Source organism: Colias eurytheme, chromosome 30, assembly GCF_061535395.1.
Source record: "Colias eurytheme isolate Ceu_HAF_F1 chromosome 30, ilColEury1 Martin Lab GWU primary, whole genome shotgun sequence".
Lineage (NCBI taxonomy): Eukaryota > Metazoa > Arthropoda > Insecta > Lepidoptera > Pieridae > Colias > Colias eurytheme.
Genome location: NC_143009.1, coordinates 3,168,161 through 3,183,567, shown reverse-complemented (window position 1 = coordinate 3,183,567; position 15,407 = coordinate 3,168,161). Strand labels below are relative to the sequence as shown.

Here is a 15,407-nt window from a genome sequence, read left to right as displayed (position 1 = left end):
GGGAGCGTTTTTATTAGTCATATTATCACGAATTTTGCTATGTAGTATTTCCATAACACTTATGCCAACGAATCATTTTCCGAGTTCTTCATCTTCTGCGTAACAAGCGACCTCTTGAGTCGTCGCCAGAAGTCACTGTGTCCGTCCGCGGGCCACACGATGTAGGTCTTGGTGAGCATCAGGTAGTGCAGCGTGTTGGGGCGCAGGCTGCGCGGGATCTCCTCCAGCAGCACGAGCAGCAGGTCCTCGCGACGCGTCTCTAGCAGCCTGGGGATAGAGGCGGGTTTTGTTTGGCAAGTGTCTTTATGGCATAGGAGCTTATATTATAGTAGTGTAGCGACGACAAGCCAATTTACGAGCTATCGAATTTCAAGTGTAGCGCAAAGAAAGCTCACACGGTAACTCGTATACAGGGTGTCCCACTGTTGGTATACTAAGTTCAAAGGAGGTCATAGTTTTGCATACGCTGAGTACGTAAAAAATACTTATAAAATTCCAGACACATTTTTTTTTCAAATAGATGAATTCTTAAAACTCTATGTGTACACCCATAACAAGCAACCCGCCCAACTTTGCCACCAGCACGTGAGCTATCGTTTAAGATTATGTTTTCATAGACAAAATGCTCACATTAGCGAAGCGGTATATGCCGGCTGCGCGAAGCTAGAGACGAAAACATGGATTTTAAGGAAAAATTAAGCAAAAAAAATTTTGGCATAATTTTGTTGTTTAAGTATTTTTTACGTGATCAGTGTATGCAAAACTACAAATCCCTTCGCGCTTAGTATACCATTAGTGGGACACCCTGTATAAACAGTTTGTGCGCTATGCATGAACAGTCACGGGCTTGTCGGGATGCGGGTGGGTCGCATAGGTTAAATATTAATTACATACGAATATATTTACATTTATGTATTTATTGAAATATAACCTTTGCATAGTTATTTCTTCATTCATTACGCCCGCATATAATTACAAGCCCCGACAATAGTATCGTGATTCAAATCTCTAGTAGTTTGGGGATAGGGGCGGGTTTACGTTACGTTATATACATGTCGTTACGTCATGTACATGTCGTACTCATGTGGTTGAATTTGCTTTTGGATTGAATAACTAGGGCCTTCATTGAATGACGATATTTAAATGAATGACTAGTCGAACGTTGATTTACCGTATATCAGCGTCTGAATATTTAAAGTTAACGGATTGTAACATATCCCTTTGAACAGAGCGGATTTGACGCTCGTAATTCAATCAAATAGCTAATTCAACCAGTCAACAGTGACACATACATGCATCGCAGGCAAATTGTCTAATATCACCGTTTTATAAACGGCTTCGTCAATTTGCAATCGCTCGATATTTTGTAAAATTATTATGCACAATATGCCGAAAATTCGTTATCAGATATTTTTAGTTTAGACAAACGGCTCCTTGCGGATCAGAATATTTTTACTTAAATAAACATAATATAAAAAGATACCTGTGTTGTGCGAGATGCATCTCAAACTGGCACCACTGGCTCAAGAGGAAGCGCCGTGAGATGATGAGCATGATGAAGCGGGAGCGGTCCATGCACGACACTATGTTCTCTAGTATCGATAAACCCACCTGAAATATTATGATAAACCGTACTTTCTATACTGTAAAATATTATAAAGCTGAAGAGTTTGTTTGTTTGAACGTGCTAATTTCAGGAACTACTAGTCCGATTTGAAAAAAAATTCAGTGTTAGATAGCCCATTTATCGAGGAAGGCTATAGGCTATATATAATTACGCTAAGACCAACAAGAGGATTATTAATTGATTGGCATATAAAGATTGGAAACATAAACATTAACTGTCTTACCACAAAAAAACTGTAGACAGGATTTAACTTTAAGGCGCAGGTTCTCTTTAATCTGGTTTTATCGTATTTCACATAGACAACTATTAAAATGACAGATCCCTGGTTTAAAGATAGAATGTGTTTAAATTGTTTTGTGGTAAGACCATAAATGTTACCTGAAAATCTCGTTCATGCAAGCAAACACTAATATTACAATCTTTCTCCACATGTGGCAAGAGCTGGTCCAACACCCAGGCTCTGTCTTCATTGCAGTATGATACGAACACGTCGTAATTGAAGATTTTCGTCTCTAGAATTAAAAAAAATATATATTCACACATGTCACACAGTCTCATAAATCTAATTTACTTGGAAATAGATTAGTAAAGAAGATAGGAATGAAAAAGTAGAAAGGAGTAGTAAGAGAAGATATAAGTCTTAATACAAAATATTAATTTAGTTTCACAATTGCACAAGAGATTAAAAATCTAGAGGCATATACAATATATATTATATAGTATTTACTTTTTGTTAAATAACAGATTTTAGAAGACAATAATGATCTTACCATCAACCACATTCTTCTCATTAATCAAACTCAGCATTGCAGAATTTCTCATTGTAATCAGAAAGTATCTGAAGTTTCTCCTAAACGCGTAGATGAAAACTAAAATTGGTAACGTTATCAAAGGGATACACAAAAGCAGTAAATTGTTTCGGCCCTTATTCAACATGAATTCCGGTCTCAAATCTCGTAGGTCATGACCACACGGTGCTACATCACCATAGGAAATGCTTCCACCGTGAGACATTGAGAAACAATTGTAATCCTTCTCGTCGTAGTCCAAATACAAGAAATTACCAGTCAAATTTGTACTGAAACCTCCCGCGAAACAATAAGATACGTCCGTCGAGTTGTTCAACTCAAAGCACGACTCTGACACATTCTTTCTCTTGTTTATAATTTTGTTATAATCATAGAATCCAGTGTGAAACATGAGAGCGTTGTCTTCAATAAAGTTGCCTGTTATATTTGTATCTTTGAACCTGAATTCATTTTGGAATGCGATTTCATACATGTCCCTTACGTAACAATAACATACCATCAAATTTTTAGACATCGCCACGTATTTTACATTGGCTATATCAACGATCACGTCTTCAGTTATTACATTAATGTTATTGTTAATCATGGTCAGTAATTTCAGTTCTGGCATTGTTGATATAATGCTTGTAAACCATGCGGATATTCTGTTACTGTCCAAGTCTAAAATTTGTAAGCTTTTCAATGTGCTCATCACGTCTTGCGATAGACCTGTTATTTCGTTTTGTGATGCTTTAAGTACTTCCAATTCTGTGAAACCTTTAATGAAATCCAGTGATTTTATAGCAACCGAGTTAGCATAAAGAACTCTTAGTGATTTTTCTAGTCCGCTAAGTACGCCCTTTTCGTGTAAAATCTCGAGATTACCAGACAGGTCTAAGTATTTCATCGCTGTGTTGTTAAATGCGTTTGACCTTAATCGGTAAAGTCCCGTATAACATAAAGAGAGTCTTTCCAAATTCGGTCCAAAGTTTCCTAAAACACGAGATCCAACTGGTGTGAAGGATAGGTCCAAAGATGTAATGTTCAGACGTAGGAGAGTGTCAGCGGATTCGAAAAACAGAATTCTCTTAGGGTCATCTTCGTGAGGGTAAGTATTACCACTTATGTCCAAATGCCGTAGACTGGTCAGACCAACGAACGCATGAGCGTCCACAAAGCTTATGAAATTTTCGCCGAGGTATAAAGATGTTAAAGATGGCATCCTTTGGAAAATAAATGCGTCGAGAATTTCGATTTCACACGCTCGCAAATCGAATTCTTTCAGTTTGGGAAAAAAGGCATTCTGCAGGCCCACCGACCATATTGAGTTTTCTGAAATAACGAATTAAAAAGTGGATAATCAAATTGACTCAAAATTATAACACATTTAAGTACGTATGTGGTTTTACGTTTAAGATATTTTTAGCAAAATACTTGACATAAATTTCTTTACGTAATGATGAATCGGCGACGATTGTACTATTGATAAAAATTTACAATAATCAGGTGATATGTCTTGTCTTATTAATAGGTACTATAAACTATTAAATGTTGACAGTGTGTTTTTAGATTTACGTACCGCGTAGTCTTAACAATTAGTCAAACGAAATAATAAAAAGTAATTAACAGTATCATAAATCAAATGTACAGAACCAACAATTACTTCTTTGATCTTTCAATCGACTTCGAACAACCATTCTGTTATTTTGAAAGCGGTTTTGTTAATAAATAATTATTACACATTAATTAAGGATTTAAAATACCCCCTCATCTGTGTGATAAGGAGATTTAACAATACATATTTTCAAGCATTTCATATTCATAAGATAGCGGAATAGATAATTTCGATTTATACATCGAAATATGCTGTAAAACTGTAGTGTAATACTTTAAAAAGATAAAAGCATACTGTATTATCTATCGGATGTGAAACAAAAAGATTGAATCCTATCTCATAAACATCACGAGATATAAGTTGAATATGTCAATATGTGTGTTAAGAATTAATTGTTTAAAAAACATCCAATATAATTTTGCTCATTATAGTAGCCAGAAATGCAATAACTTGACACATGATTTAAAAGAGCATCTATGGAGTTTCTTGCCGGTTCTTCTCCGTTGATACTGCTTTACGAATCGGCGTTAAATGTTAAAAATATGTAATGACCTTTCAAAAGTGCTTCTAGAAGAAGTCTAATTGAATAAATAAATGTTTGAGTTTGAGTTTGAACTATAAACAACAGGACTCACAATCACTATAGGTCGTCAAAAAATGTCTGAGCGGCATTGTATAAAACATTCATTGAAATTAACACCTTATTACGTAGCAGTAATGTTTAAAATTTATTGTTACGTTGATTAGAAAACTCTGCCAAATAAATGCGTAGGCAGAGTTGTGTTTCAGACATTTTTTTTAGCGCGATTGTCAATCTCGTTGTTTATCGTATTTATGTATATTGTATACATACATATAATGTAAAAAGTAATATTGATCTATTTCGTTTGTGTGCTTCAGTAACTTTTTGAATTACTTCAAAACTGATAAAGGTTTTAAATGAAACTTCTTTAGGCGCGTTGAGAGTAAAATTTCAAGGTCGCGTCATGGCAATTCCGTCAAGTCATGGAGTAAGCGACGATTTTAGTATCTTTGAATCTTGCCATAGAAGTTTCACTTCTGACACGTGTGCTCGCACTCTCTTTTTTCTTTAATAATAGTTAGGTAGTTATTTTAGATTTAAATAAATGAAACATAATCTTACTCTGTACTTTCATAGATTCCAAAAATACTTCTTTAGCGTTTGTCGCATTCAATAAAGAGTCATATTTCTCAGGCGTTATTTGGAATTGGCCAAAGTTGTTACCATAAAATGTCATGTATTCAACCGTTTCTGCTGGATTCTCATACGGACCAGATGGACTCAAGAAAAGTACCTGAAAACAGATTATAACACGCTTTATAAGCTTCACCTGTATGTTTGTAACCGACTCTTTTAGATTCGAATTTGACCCACTAAACGGACAGATTTAATTCAAACTTTGTACTCTTATCAAGGATCGATGACAAGGCAATAATTTCATGAGATTATCGTATTAAATAAAGCATGTATTTAAGGTAATTTAAACTTATTAATTATTGAGTAATAAAGCTTACTTCAAACGGGACGAGGCTATTATATTGTATTACGGTTTAGGCATGCAACTATAATAGAATTTATGCATTTATTTTTCATTTCGCCACAGATATACATAATAGATAATATAGATAGATTTTTATCTTGATCAGTACATCAACGCACAACGATCAAGTGCAAAGTATTTTATAGATACAATCAGCAAAGGAATTTAACAACTTTGACAGTTGAATGAATTTGAGAAAGAAGTACAATGTTTTGATCTACACTAATATTATAAAGAGGAAAACTTTGTTTGTTTGTTTGTTTGATTGATTGTAATGAATAGGCTCATAAACTACTGGACCGATTTTAAAAATTCTTTCACCATTCGAAAGCTACATTATCCACGAGTAACATAGGCTAGGTTTTATCCCGGAAATCCCACGGGAACGGGAACTATGCGGGTTTTTCTTTGAAAACGCGGGCGAAGCCGCAGGCGGAAAGCTAGTTGCAAATAAATTCATAATCTGATTTCCGGTTGCATGCCTCACACGATCAACATAAAGCACTCCCTCCCACTATCGATGTTGCAGCACAACTGAAGTCGTGCTTACTGAATTCAGAATCAGAAATTTTCAGATCAGAAATTAAGAATGCTCGCCTTATTGACTAATCAACCTGAAAAATTAAAAATCTAAAAGAAATTAAATACCTATGTGTGAATTATAAAAAGTTTGCGTGTAAGTAGCTGCTTTCTGAATTCAGATTCTGGATTAAGTTTGAATTCAGAGGTATAATTCCTACGTCACTTTAACAAAACTTGATACAAGTGAAGAACTATTAATTTACAAACAACTAATTGTGACATAAAAATATATTACTGAAAATAATATCTAAATTTGTCCAGTCATGATAATATCACATAATATCGTATGTATTTACATACGTTTGGGGCCGTATCCAGACCGTTTACGCCGTGAATTGAACTCACTGGCAAATAAATCGTAATACGATACGGCCCCAGTCGTCGTAAATTTTCGCATTCATAATATTAGTAGGATAGAAATAGTCGGATACATACCGTTGGAAATTTCCGTAAACCACACTTGGCCATACTCAGATATTTGATAGAGCCATTGTTCTTAGACTGAGGATTTAGGAAAGTTTTGAACGCTTTTGGAGCATCGCTTCTATTCGATAGGTCTGCTACTCCTTCTGGAAAATGAGCGAATTTCATGTATTAGATTTATTATCTAATTGTATTTTATTGTCTAATTGTATGTTATTGAAAATGGTCTTTATAGAGAAACATATTGGTGAACGTTAAGAAATGGTTAGAGGATGCAAGTTTATATGAACTTCAGTGAATGTACCTTTGACATAACCTCTGGATTGCTTAATTGAAGTATTTTCGTTTACTACGTTTCATAACTTCCAACCATTTACCATACAGGTCAAAAAGTTTAAGATTTCCCTTTGCCATTTTCGCATGAAGAATATTTCCTTCTAAAAGTCATATCGTATAAATCTAGCTATGTTGTGATTGATTTAATGAATACAACTCCCTTTCAAAAAGGACAATACCTATATTAAAACTATTCTACTTATGTGTCCTGAAATAAACTTACTCAACGCGACAGTCAGTCTACCATCCGACGTGACCCACGACTGCACGTCAGTCATATACCCAGTTAGGCATTGCAGCCGCTCCCTGTCCTTCAGGATATCTTTGTTTCTGTCTTGCAACCCATTGGCTGATTGTATGTGAAGTATATAGATTATACTGCAAAATATATCTGGGTTAATAACCAGATGAATGACGGAACATGGTCAGCTCATAAAAAAAAATATTTTTTTCAATTTTTCCATCTTCTCAACCAACTTCAAAAAAGGAGGAGGTATTCGTCTTTTTATCTTTGTTACCTTAGAACTTTTGATTGAATGAACCGATTTTGATGATTCTTTTTTATATGAAAGCTGTTGCCTTTTACTTCCTAGATAATATCTAATATGAACGTGGTTTAGTTGGAATAATATTAGTACAGATAAATTCATTGACCAATAATCAATGACATATAAATCGTACATAAGATAAATATAACATAAATAATCTTATTTTAGGTCCTTGACAGTATTTACTATCTAATAAAATGATCTATCTCGATTCGCGCCACATGTTATGTATCGTATAAAGATTTATCTATTTCCTTAATATGAATAAAAAGAAGAATAAAAAATTGGTTGTCTGTAAATTCGGTTTACTGACAATAGTTGAACGTGACAACGTCCGATTGTGCTTCTTTGTCGCTCGTTCCGCGCTCTCGCTTGCACTTCAAGCCTTACATGGAACGCCTCACGAGCGAGGTAACGCCGCATGAGTCATGTTTTATCGTGCGTGCAGCCGGCTCTATCGAATTATAAGACGTTGTCACGTCAAAAAAACGATGCCTGCCACCCGTGATTCCGCCAGAGCAATCGAATTTATTCTAATTTTTCGGTTTTATGTGCCTAATAAATCTATTTGGCATATTTTAAGGCCAGTTCAACTCTAATCGCGTACCGATCGGCTGTTTGCTACCTTACTCGGATCGGTACGCGATTAGTCTCTATAATATACTACGTAAGATATTTAATCGCGTGCCCATCGGGATACCGCTACCCACGACGGTAGCAGATACCGCTGTAGTTTGAACAGGCCTTAAATCGATAGGTTTTCTGTAACTATTATTAAATATTGTTTATTATATTTGAGATAAAAACATAGTAAAATATAAAGATGTGGATTACAATTTATATGATTTATGTCGAGTAAATTGATACTTATCAATGTTATTTATTGAACGTAATAAATATGTAATCCGGAGCAAAATTAATGTCTTAGTTATAAAATTAAAAATAATAATGTTTTTTACGATATGAGGTAAATAGAAATGTGCTTTTTGTGTTAACATTTGCATCCTTGTAATTTTACAATCATGTACTTATGTATTCATATATATTTCAGTGCCACGATCTTATTATTAGATAGCCCATTTATCTAGGAAGGCTATAGGCTATGTACTAAGGCTAAACTAATACTATGTATGTATCATCACGCTAAGACCAACAGGAGCGGAGCCACGCGGGTTAATCCGCGGGGCGAATCTAGTAATTTAATATGATGAAATTATCCACTGTATATTGCTATTATTACAAAGGTGTAAGTTTTAAAATTTATCTTAGCTTGTATATAATAATAATATGGCCGAAAATGTATACCGACAAGTCTCGAAAACATAATATGGATTTGTTTATCATACTTCTATAATCCATTTAAACTAACATAATACCTATATCTACTGGCCATAAGGTATTTAATAAATTAGTCTACAACCTAATTAACAAAGCACATCACTATTCAGAACATTCGACTTACATAGTTTGCCAAATCATAACGTTTCTACACATAAACAAACACATTGCTTACAAAAACACATCGTAGAACAGTTTTCGCGAATATCAAAGCGAACTTAACACAGCACGCGACATAACTGTTATGATAGTTATACAATATCACTATCTTATCTGTGATATTCCTGCGAAATTATCTGTCATATCTAATCTGTTTTATTGGCGTTTTGTTTGTGTCAAACGAATCGTGCGTTTTGGCGCGAATTCCCTGTTCAAAATTGTGGAAACGTCAGTGAACTGTCAAATTGACAGATGAAAGCGCGCCTTGAATTATTTAAATGTACGATACTGTTTATTGTGCCTTAAATCAAAAAAGTATTCACGTTTGCTTGTTCTGACGTACTACGTACAAAACATATTTATACAAATATATCTTTTGTGCATGAAAAATATTTTATAGTAACATGACGATATACATTGTATGTATGTATGGATATACTTATAGGTCGGTATAAATACGGTCTATCATGGTGAAGCCGTGGGCATCTTCTAGTAATTACCAAGACATTCTGCGAACCCCCCTTTCTTCTATTTTATCATGCCTCTATTCGAACAAACTAATGGTGATAGTTTTTTATCACGAACAGTCAGACGGGCTGAAAGACGTTGTTTTATACTATGTCATAATTGTTTTCCTACCCTCCTCAATAAAACAACAACAGTACAGCTACCAAAGCAATTGCAACCGATGAAGTACCAAGTGCAGTACCGGGCGCCCTCTCCCCCCGCGCCGGGGGTCACCCGCACCCCGGAGGAGATTGAGGCCGAGCTCAAGAGGATAGAGGCGGAGTACGAGAAACTGGCGCTCGTGTTTATTGAGTGAGTGTTGTAGGGTCACTCACTCAGTGACTGTTCCATGAGTAACACTCACTCAGTGAATATATTGCACGAATGTTTACGCACATATAGTGACACTTGTAATTGTTAGCTTGCGTATTCGTGCTAATCTGAGACTGAAATTACGTGTAGGATTCAAAATGGTCATTGAGTGAGTGTGGTGTATGATGTATTGTGATATTAATATTATGTAGATAAGGGTTCCCTAATATAATGTCAAAAACTGTGTTGTTCTGTTTACACAATTAAATTCAAAAATTTTGTATGCATTTCATCATCAAATCTGTTCTGTATATTAAACTTCTCACTTCGTTAGAGTACTTATCCGGTGTATGTTAATAATAAGTTACTTATTTTTGCAATCCTAGTTTCTAACCGTGGTTTCACTCACGTTTTGATAATCTTATATATAAAAATGAATCGCAAAATGTGTTGGTAAGCGCATAACTCGAGAAAGGCTGAACCGATTTCGATAATTCTTTTTTTATTATATTCCTTAAAGTACGAGGATGGTTCTTATGTAGAGAAAACGTAAACATGTACCACGGGCGAAGCCGGGGCGGACCGCTAGTCGTTAATAAATACTATATTTTTTTAATTGCACTACACCACAGAATAAATAGACTACACATCGAATTTTGACCACATTTATATCCTAATTAACAAAACGTGTTAAACCTTTGAAGAAAGTAATTAATTTGTAAATAAATTAGTTAATGATAACAGATTACCGCAAGACATTATGTGGACGGAGCCGCCGGTCATGTGCCAGTGGCAAGAACAAAGAAAGCTATGGACCAGCAACTATGTGAATGACTATAAATTCAATGAGGACAAACTTACCATACAATTTCGGACTGGTGTTTTATGTGAGCATATTGAAATTCGTTAATTTACTATTTACATTGATCATTAAATCATATTATTATGTAGTTAAGGTAGTTGTTACAGATACTTATAGATTACCTGAAATTGTAAAGAATCAGAAGTCCTATTAGAAAGTAGAAATAATGATTCTGGCACGGACAAAATCTTGAAATAAATGTAGCATGTTTTCCAAAGCAAATTCAAACACTTTTTTACTAATTTTAAAATCCTTATTTCGCGTAAAATCAAACACAATACAATACGTGATATCCTTTTCTGTATTCATACTATTTTTTAACATTAACATATAAAAATGGAGCTGATGTTTAAAATAATTATCTTTACAAGTTTTGAAGTGAAACTTCTTTAGGCGCAATGAAAGTAAAATTTCAAGGTTGCGTCATGCCAATACCGTCACGTCATGGAGTAAGGCGACGATTTTGGTATCTTTGTATCAAGATACAAAGGCAAATGGCAAGCCAAAGAATTTTCACTTCTGACACGTGTGCTCGTCACACACGCTCTTTTTTTTAATTGTTTATTCATTTACAGGGCCCATAGGTATAGCAACATTACGGTACGGTAACATGCCGTACCAGGGGTGGGATCTAAGACCGGATCCTAATGGGTAATTAATGTTTCAAATATTTGAAAATCATTATAACGACTAGCGATCCTAGAGGCCTTTGTGAATAAATTTGTCTTAATTGATATTTAATTATAGTAAATAGAAAGCCATATAATGATTTCTTAACGTTTATCTAATTACTTTTCTATTAATTGCAAATGAATAAAGAATCTGAGTTCTTCTACTGTATGCCTTAGACTGTATGCTCATTTAGATTTACAATTCATGACTTAATACTTTTTTTACTCATAAACAAAAATATTTCTTTCCCTTCCTCGTTTTCTTTCTTGCTTTCTTTTACTAATTATCTTTTATTCCAGCAAGGGCGTAATAATAACCGTGACGGGCGTATCTATAACAGTCACGTGGGTGTGTCTCGGAAACACTGTAAAACTTAAGTGGATAGCTAACGCGACCACTTCGGCGTTGAAACAACACTTCAATAAACCGTATAGCGTTAAGAAGATGATACAGGTATTAACTCACACACACTCAAATTGGAACTCATGTATCACTCATGTCATCCACTCACTGACACACACACTCAGTCAGGCACATGTACACGCTGTTTTTGGTGTCTCGGAAACACTGATACTGAAGTAGATCGCAATTGTGACAAGTGCTAGAATTATTTTTCGACTTTGAATATGCATGCCAAGTTATTATTTTCATTATTACCTAGTATTTCAAGTATGTCTAGTACTTTTTTATGCCACGGTTTTTCATTTACAACTAGCTTCTTCACAATTATCATGCAATTATATTATCTATACTTAGCTACATATTAAAAAAAATAATATATCGGTTTTCAAATATTCATCCCAAGATTTTTTGTATTTTTGTCGTAATTCAATTAATTATTATGACAAAATTTTGAAGTGAAACTTCTTGAGGCGCGTTGAGAGTAAAATTTCGAGGTCGCGTCATGGCAATACCGTCATGTCATATACACATGCTTTTTTTAATAATTGAAGTAGTTTTGCCTTTTTTTATACGCTTCGTGTTTTAACTATCTAAGCCAAGTTTCTTTTTTGCGTATTTATCTTAAAAAACACTAATAGATAATGCGCGAAGCGGCTTGCGACTTTTTCCCCGACTTTGACGGGCACAACCACGTGGAGGGCACTTGCCCCAAGGAATGGGTTGCCGAGAGGCACAACTATCACGCTATGGCCTTCCTCTCGAGAGCATACAACTTTCAGTGGAGTCGGTGAGTTGGAACAAGAAATGTGTGGAGTGGGTTGATAGTAGAAAAATTGTAGAGTAAGTAGGTGCTTAATATATTTCAGTATGTATGTTGTTGTTGTTTCATAATATACGTATGTTTTATTTATAAGATTATAATGCTTTATTGTACGAACTAAAACAGAAACAATGCTTTAGTGGAATAGTCGAGTAATTTAAGAAATAAGAGTCAACATTAATTTGTAATTTAGCTTTTCAACATACAATTAAAAATACAATTGTTGATTGAAATACTTGGTAGTTCAAAATTTATATTGAGCTTATGATTTTTTATGCATACAGTCCGTTCATTTGCAATATTTAAATTTTAACCCCATCGTTGAGAATAGGCATGACGACAGTAGGTATCCATAAATGATCGTATTAGTGTTTTTAAGGGAAAATGTATAATAGATAAATTACATATAGTGACTTAGAAATCTTAAAAACATTAAGATTAATGAGACTATCAATAAAATAAAACATTGAAATACTGCAGTTGGCCATTTTGACTAAAACACGCGTGACGTCACGCTTAAGTAAACAACTCAAATCAGATGTTTTTTGTTGTTATGAATATGTTGAGAATACGCATTTTTATTTATTTTCTATGTTTCAAGTATGATTTATCGACTCAGAACAGAAATATAATTGCGAATTCACGAATACATGGTTCGGGGTTCTCCGCGCCAACTTTATACAATCATTTCTTATTATTTTCTCGCTTAAAATAATTACTAACACATTTTTGAGCATTATTTTTATGTGGATTCACACTGCAATACTGCACACCACTTATAAACTTTGAAATTCGTTTCTATAACACATATTAAATAAATATTTTTTTAATTTTCTTCGCAATGCGTACAAATAATTACGTATTTACCAAAATGTGACGTCACGCCTTCGCCATGACAACTGCGAGCCGTTTTGGCACAGTTAATAAATATTTTTTGGAAAATGGCTTTTATCTTCGTTAAATTTAAGTATATTACCGAAATATAGGGTTTTCTTGTATAGTAAACGTATACACACATTATGGAAGAGGATTTCAAAATCTTTCGTCATGCCTATTACTTTATTAAGTACCTACATTCCATGTTGCTTTTTTGCGTGATGCTTGTTCAAACAGACAAATATATCTCTGTCTCTTAAATGTGTTATATTTTATTATTATTTATTGCTTATTAACTATATTGAGTAGATTTTTTTCTTAATTAGTTGGAACGTATCAGCCGGCAGTCGGAATATCATTATGCAGTTGCGGGAAGCTGTGGATAAGAAAAGAGAGGTATTATTGACACAATTTATATCTATTTATTAATATTACTTTTTCATCATCATCATCTTCATCATCATCCTCGGCTGTATATTTATTTCGTACACTCATAATATTCTACTTAGAAAGTAATACTTGATTTTGAATTTTCTGGTGAAATTGATGATGATTATGATGATGATGATGAAGATGATGAAGTTAATGGTGATGATGATGGTGGTGATTACAGGGTAAATTTCAATTACTGCACGTAACACCGCAAAAAGCGTGTATACTGAAATGCAACGAGCTATCTCAAGAATTTAACACGGATCCTTCTGTTGGTATGCAGGTAAATAATAATAATTTGGAAAATCCAAAAGTGCACGCCTCATAATTTTTTTTAATAAATATTTATTAATTATTATTTTTGTTTATTTAATAACAATTAAACCACATCGAATCAGACCCTGAAAAATGAAAGGGTTCTATTCCTGAGCCATAGAAATCTAAATAACAAGACACTAGAAGTCGTAAGCGTGCGTGACCTTGTCGCCACTCAGGTGATTTGCACATCACCAGTGCATTCGTCACTGTTCAGTTGCTCTGGAGACGTATGAGTGTACATACATGGTGTGTTTCAGCAATTCCCATTGCGGAAATTCTTCCACAAGTTGTAATTATACTTATAAAGGAATAATATTTCATCGGAAAATATTTTTTTTTAGAAATAATGCCGTTTTTCCTTAAAATTATAGAATATTTACAAGTATTACGAGTGTCACCATAGTAATCGAAATAACAATGAATGACACAGTCGACCATTCTTATTATCACGTTTGTTCGTATTGGAGCAAAAAGTCTCATATACTTAGGGATGTTATTCTAAAATAAACCGTAAATTCGTGCGTTAGGATACATATTCAAAAGCTTAATTTAATACTTAAGTTAGTTTTCACTAAAATCAAGCTGTCCAATAAAAGGCATAGTTTACTTGTGTGTACTGTTTAGCTTTCGGTTTGAATGTGTTGATTTTGGCGACAGCGGTTTTCATACGAATTATGACATTAAAGCACATAGAAATGTGTCTTGTTATTTAGATTTCTATGTCCTGAGCATACTCAAGCGTAAGAGAAAAAAAAAGACTCGATTAGTAAAGTATTTCGGTCGCTATCGTGTTAACAAGAAAAAGGATCCGCACATACAGACACACGGACGTCCAAGACAGAACTTTTTTTAAACTGTTTTTTAACTAGTTTAAATAACAAAAATGACATCAAAAATATCATGAACGTTAAAAATAGTGTTTTTTCTTAATATGTGTGTGTATGTATTATCTTACAAGTGCAATGTATGATACATAAAGACATTTTAAGTTTGAAAAATCAGATGTTTTGCGCGAAGTGACAGTAGTACCCACCTCAACGCTTCGCTTATGAGGCGTGCAATAAATAAAATACAGGGTGTCCCACTATTGGTATACTAAACGCGAAGGGACTTGTAGTTTAGCATACACTGATCACGTAAAAAATACTTAAACAACAAAATTACGTCAAAAATTTTTTGCTATAACTTTCCTGAAAATCCATATTTTCTTCTCTAGCTTCGCGCAGCC

The 15,407-nt window shown here is 34.2% G+C and overlaps 2 protein-coding genes across 2 annotated transcripts in view; one reads left to right on the top strand and one right to left on the bottom strand.

Annotated features, from left to right (window-relative positions):
• Positions 1-15,407, top strand: part of LOC149895758 (dynein axonemal intermediate chain 7-like) — a 34,386-nt gene that overhangs the window by 18,469 nt on the left and 510 nt on the right. Inside the window, exons 16-22 of the mRNA XM_090118486.1 lie at positions 9,641-9,797; positions 10,542-10,684; positions 11,235-11,310; positions 11,631-11,784; positions 12,372-12,520; positions 13,756-13,825; positions 14,043-14,144. Of these exons, the coding sequence (XP_089974612.1) occupies positions 9,641-9,797; positions 10,542-10,684; positions 11,235-11,310; positions 11,631-11,784; positions 12,372-12,520; positions 13,756-13,825; positions 14,043-14,144 (851 nt within the window). The remainder of the gene's footprint in view (positions 1-9,640; positions 9,798-10,541; positions 10,685-11,234; positions 11,311-11,630; positions 11,785-12,371; positions 12,521-13,755; positions 13,826-14,042; positions 14,145-15,407) is intronic.
• Positions 50-9,110, bottom strand: LOC149895759 (uncharacterized). The gene is made up of 8 exons (XM_090118610.1): positions 8,944-9,110; positions 7,157-7,311; positions 6,610-6,743; positions 5,175-5,346; positions 2,398-3,747; positions 2,006-2,139; positions 1,484-1,611; positions 50-267 (listed from the first exon to the last, which is right to left on the bottom strand). The coding sequence occupies exons 1-8, from the start codon at positions 8,985-8,987 to the stop codon at positions 60-62; spliced, it is 2,325 nt and encodes a 774-aa protein (XP_089974736.1). The 5' UTR covers positions 8,988-9,110; the 3' UTR covers positions 50-59.

What these genes read in the sequence shown, in the direction of transcription:
- LOC149895759 (XM_090118610.1), bottom strand. Translation starts at nt 8,987, where the DNA reads ATGTGTTTGTTTATGTGTAGAAACGTTATGATTTGGCAAACTAT. An exon ending in TGAGAAGAATGTGGTTGATG is followed by an intron (nt 2,140 to 2,397) that starts GTAAGATCATTA and finishes TTTTAATTCTAG; the next exon opens with AGACGAAAATCTTCAATTAC. An exon ending in ATGCATCTCGCACAACACAG is followed by an intron (nt 268 to 1,483) that starts GTATCTTTTTAT and finishes CTCTATCCCCAG; the next exon opens with GCTGCTAGAGACGCGTCGCG.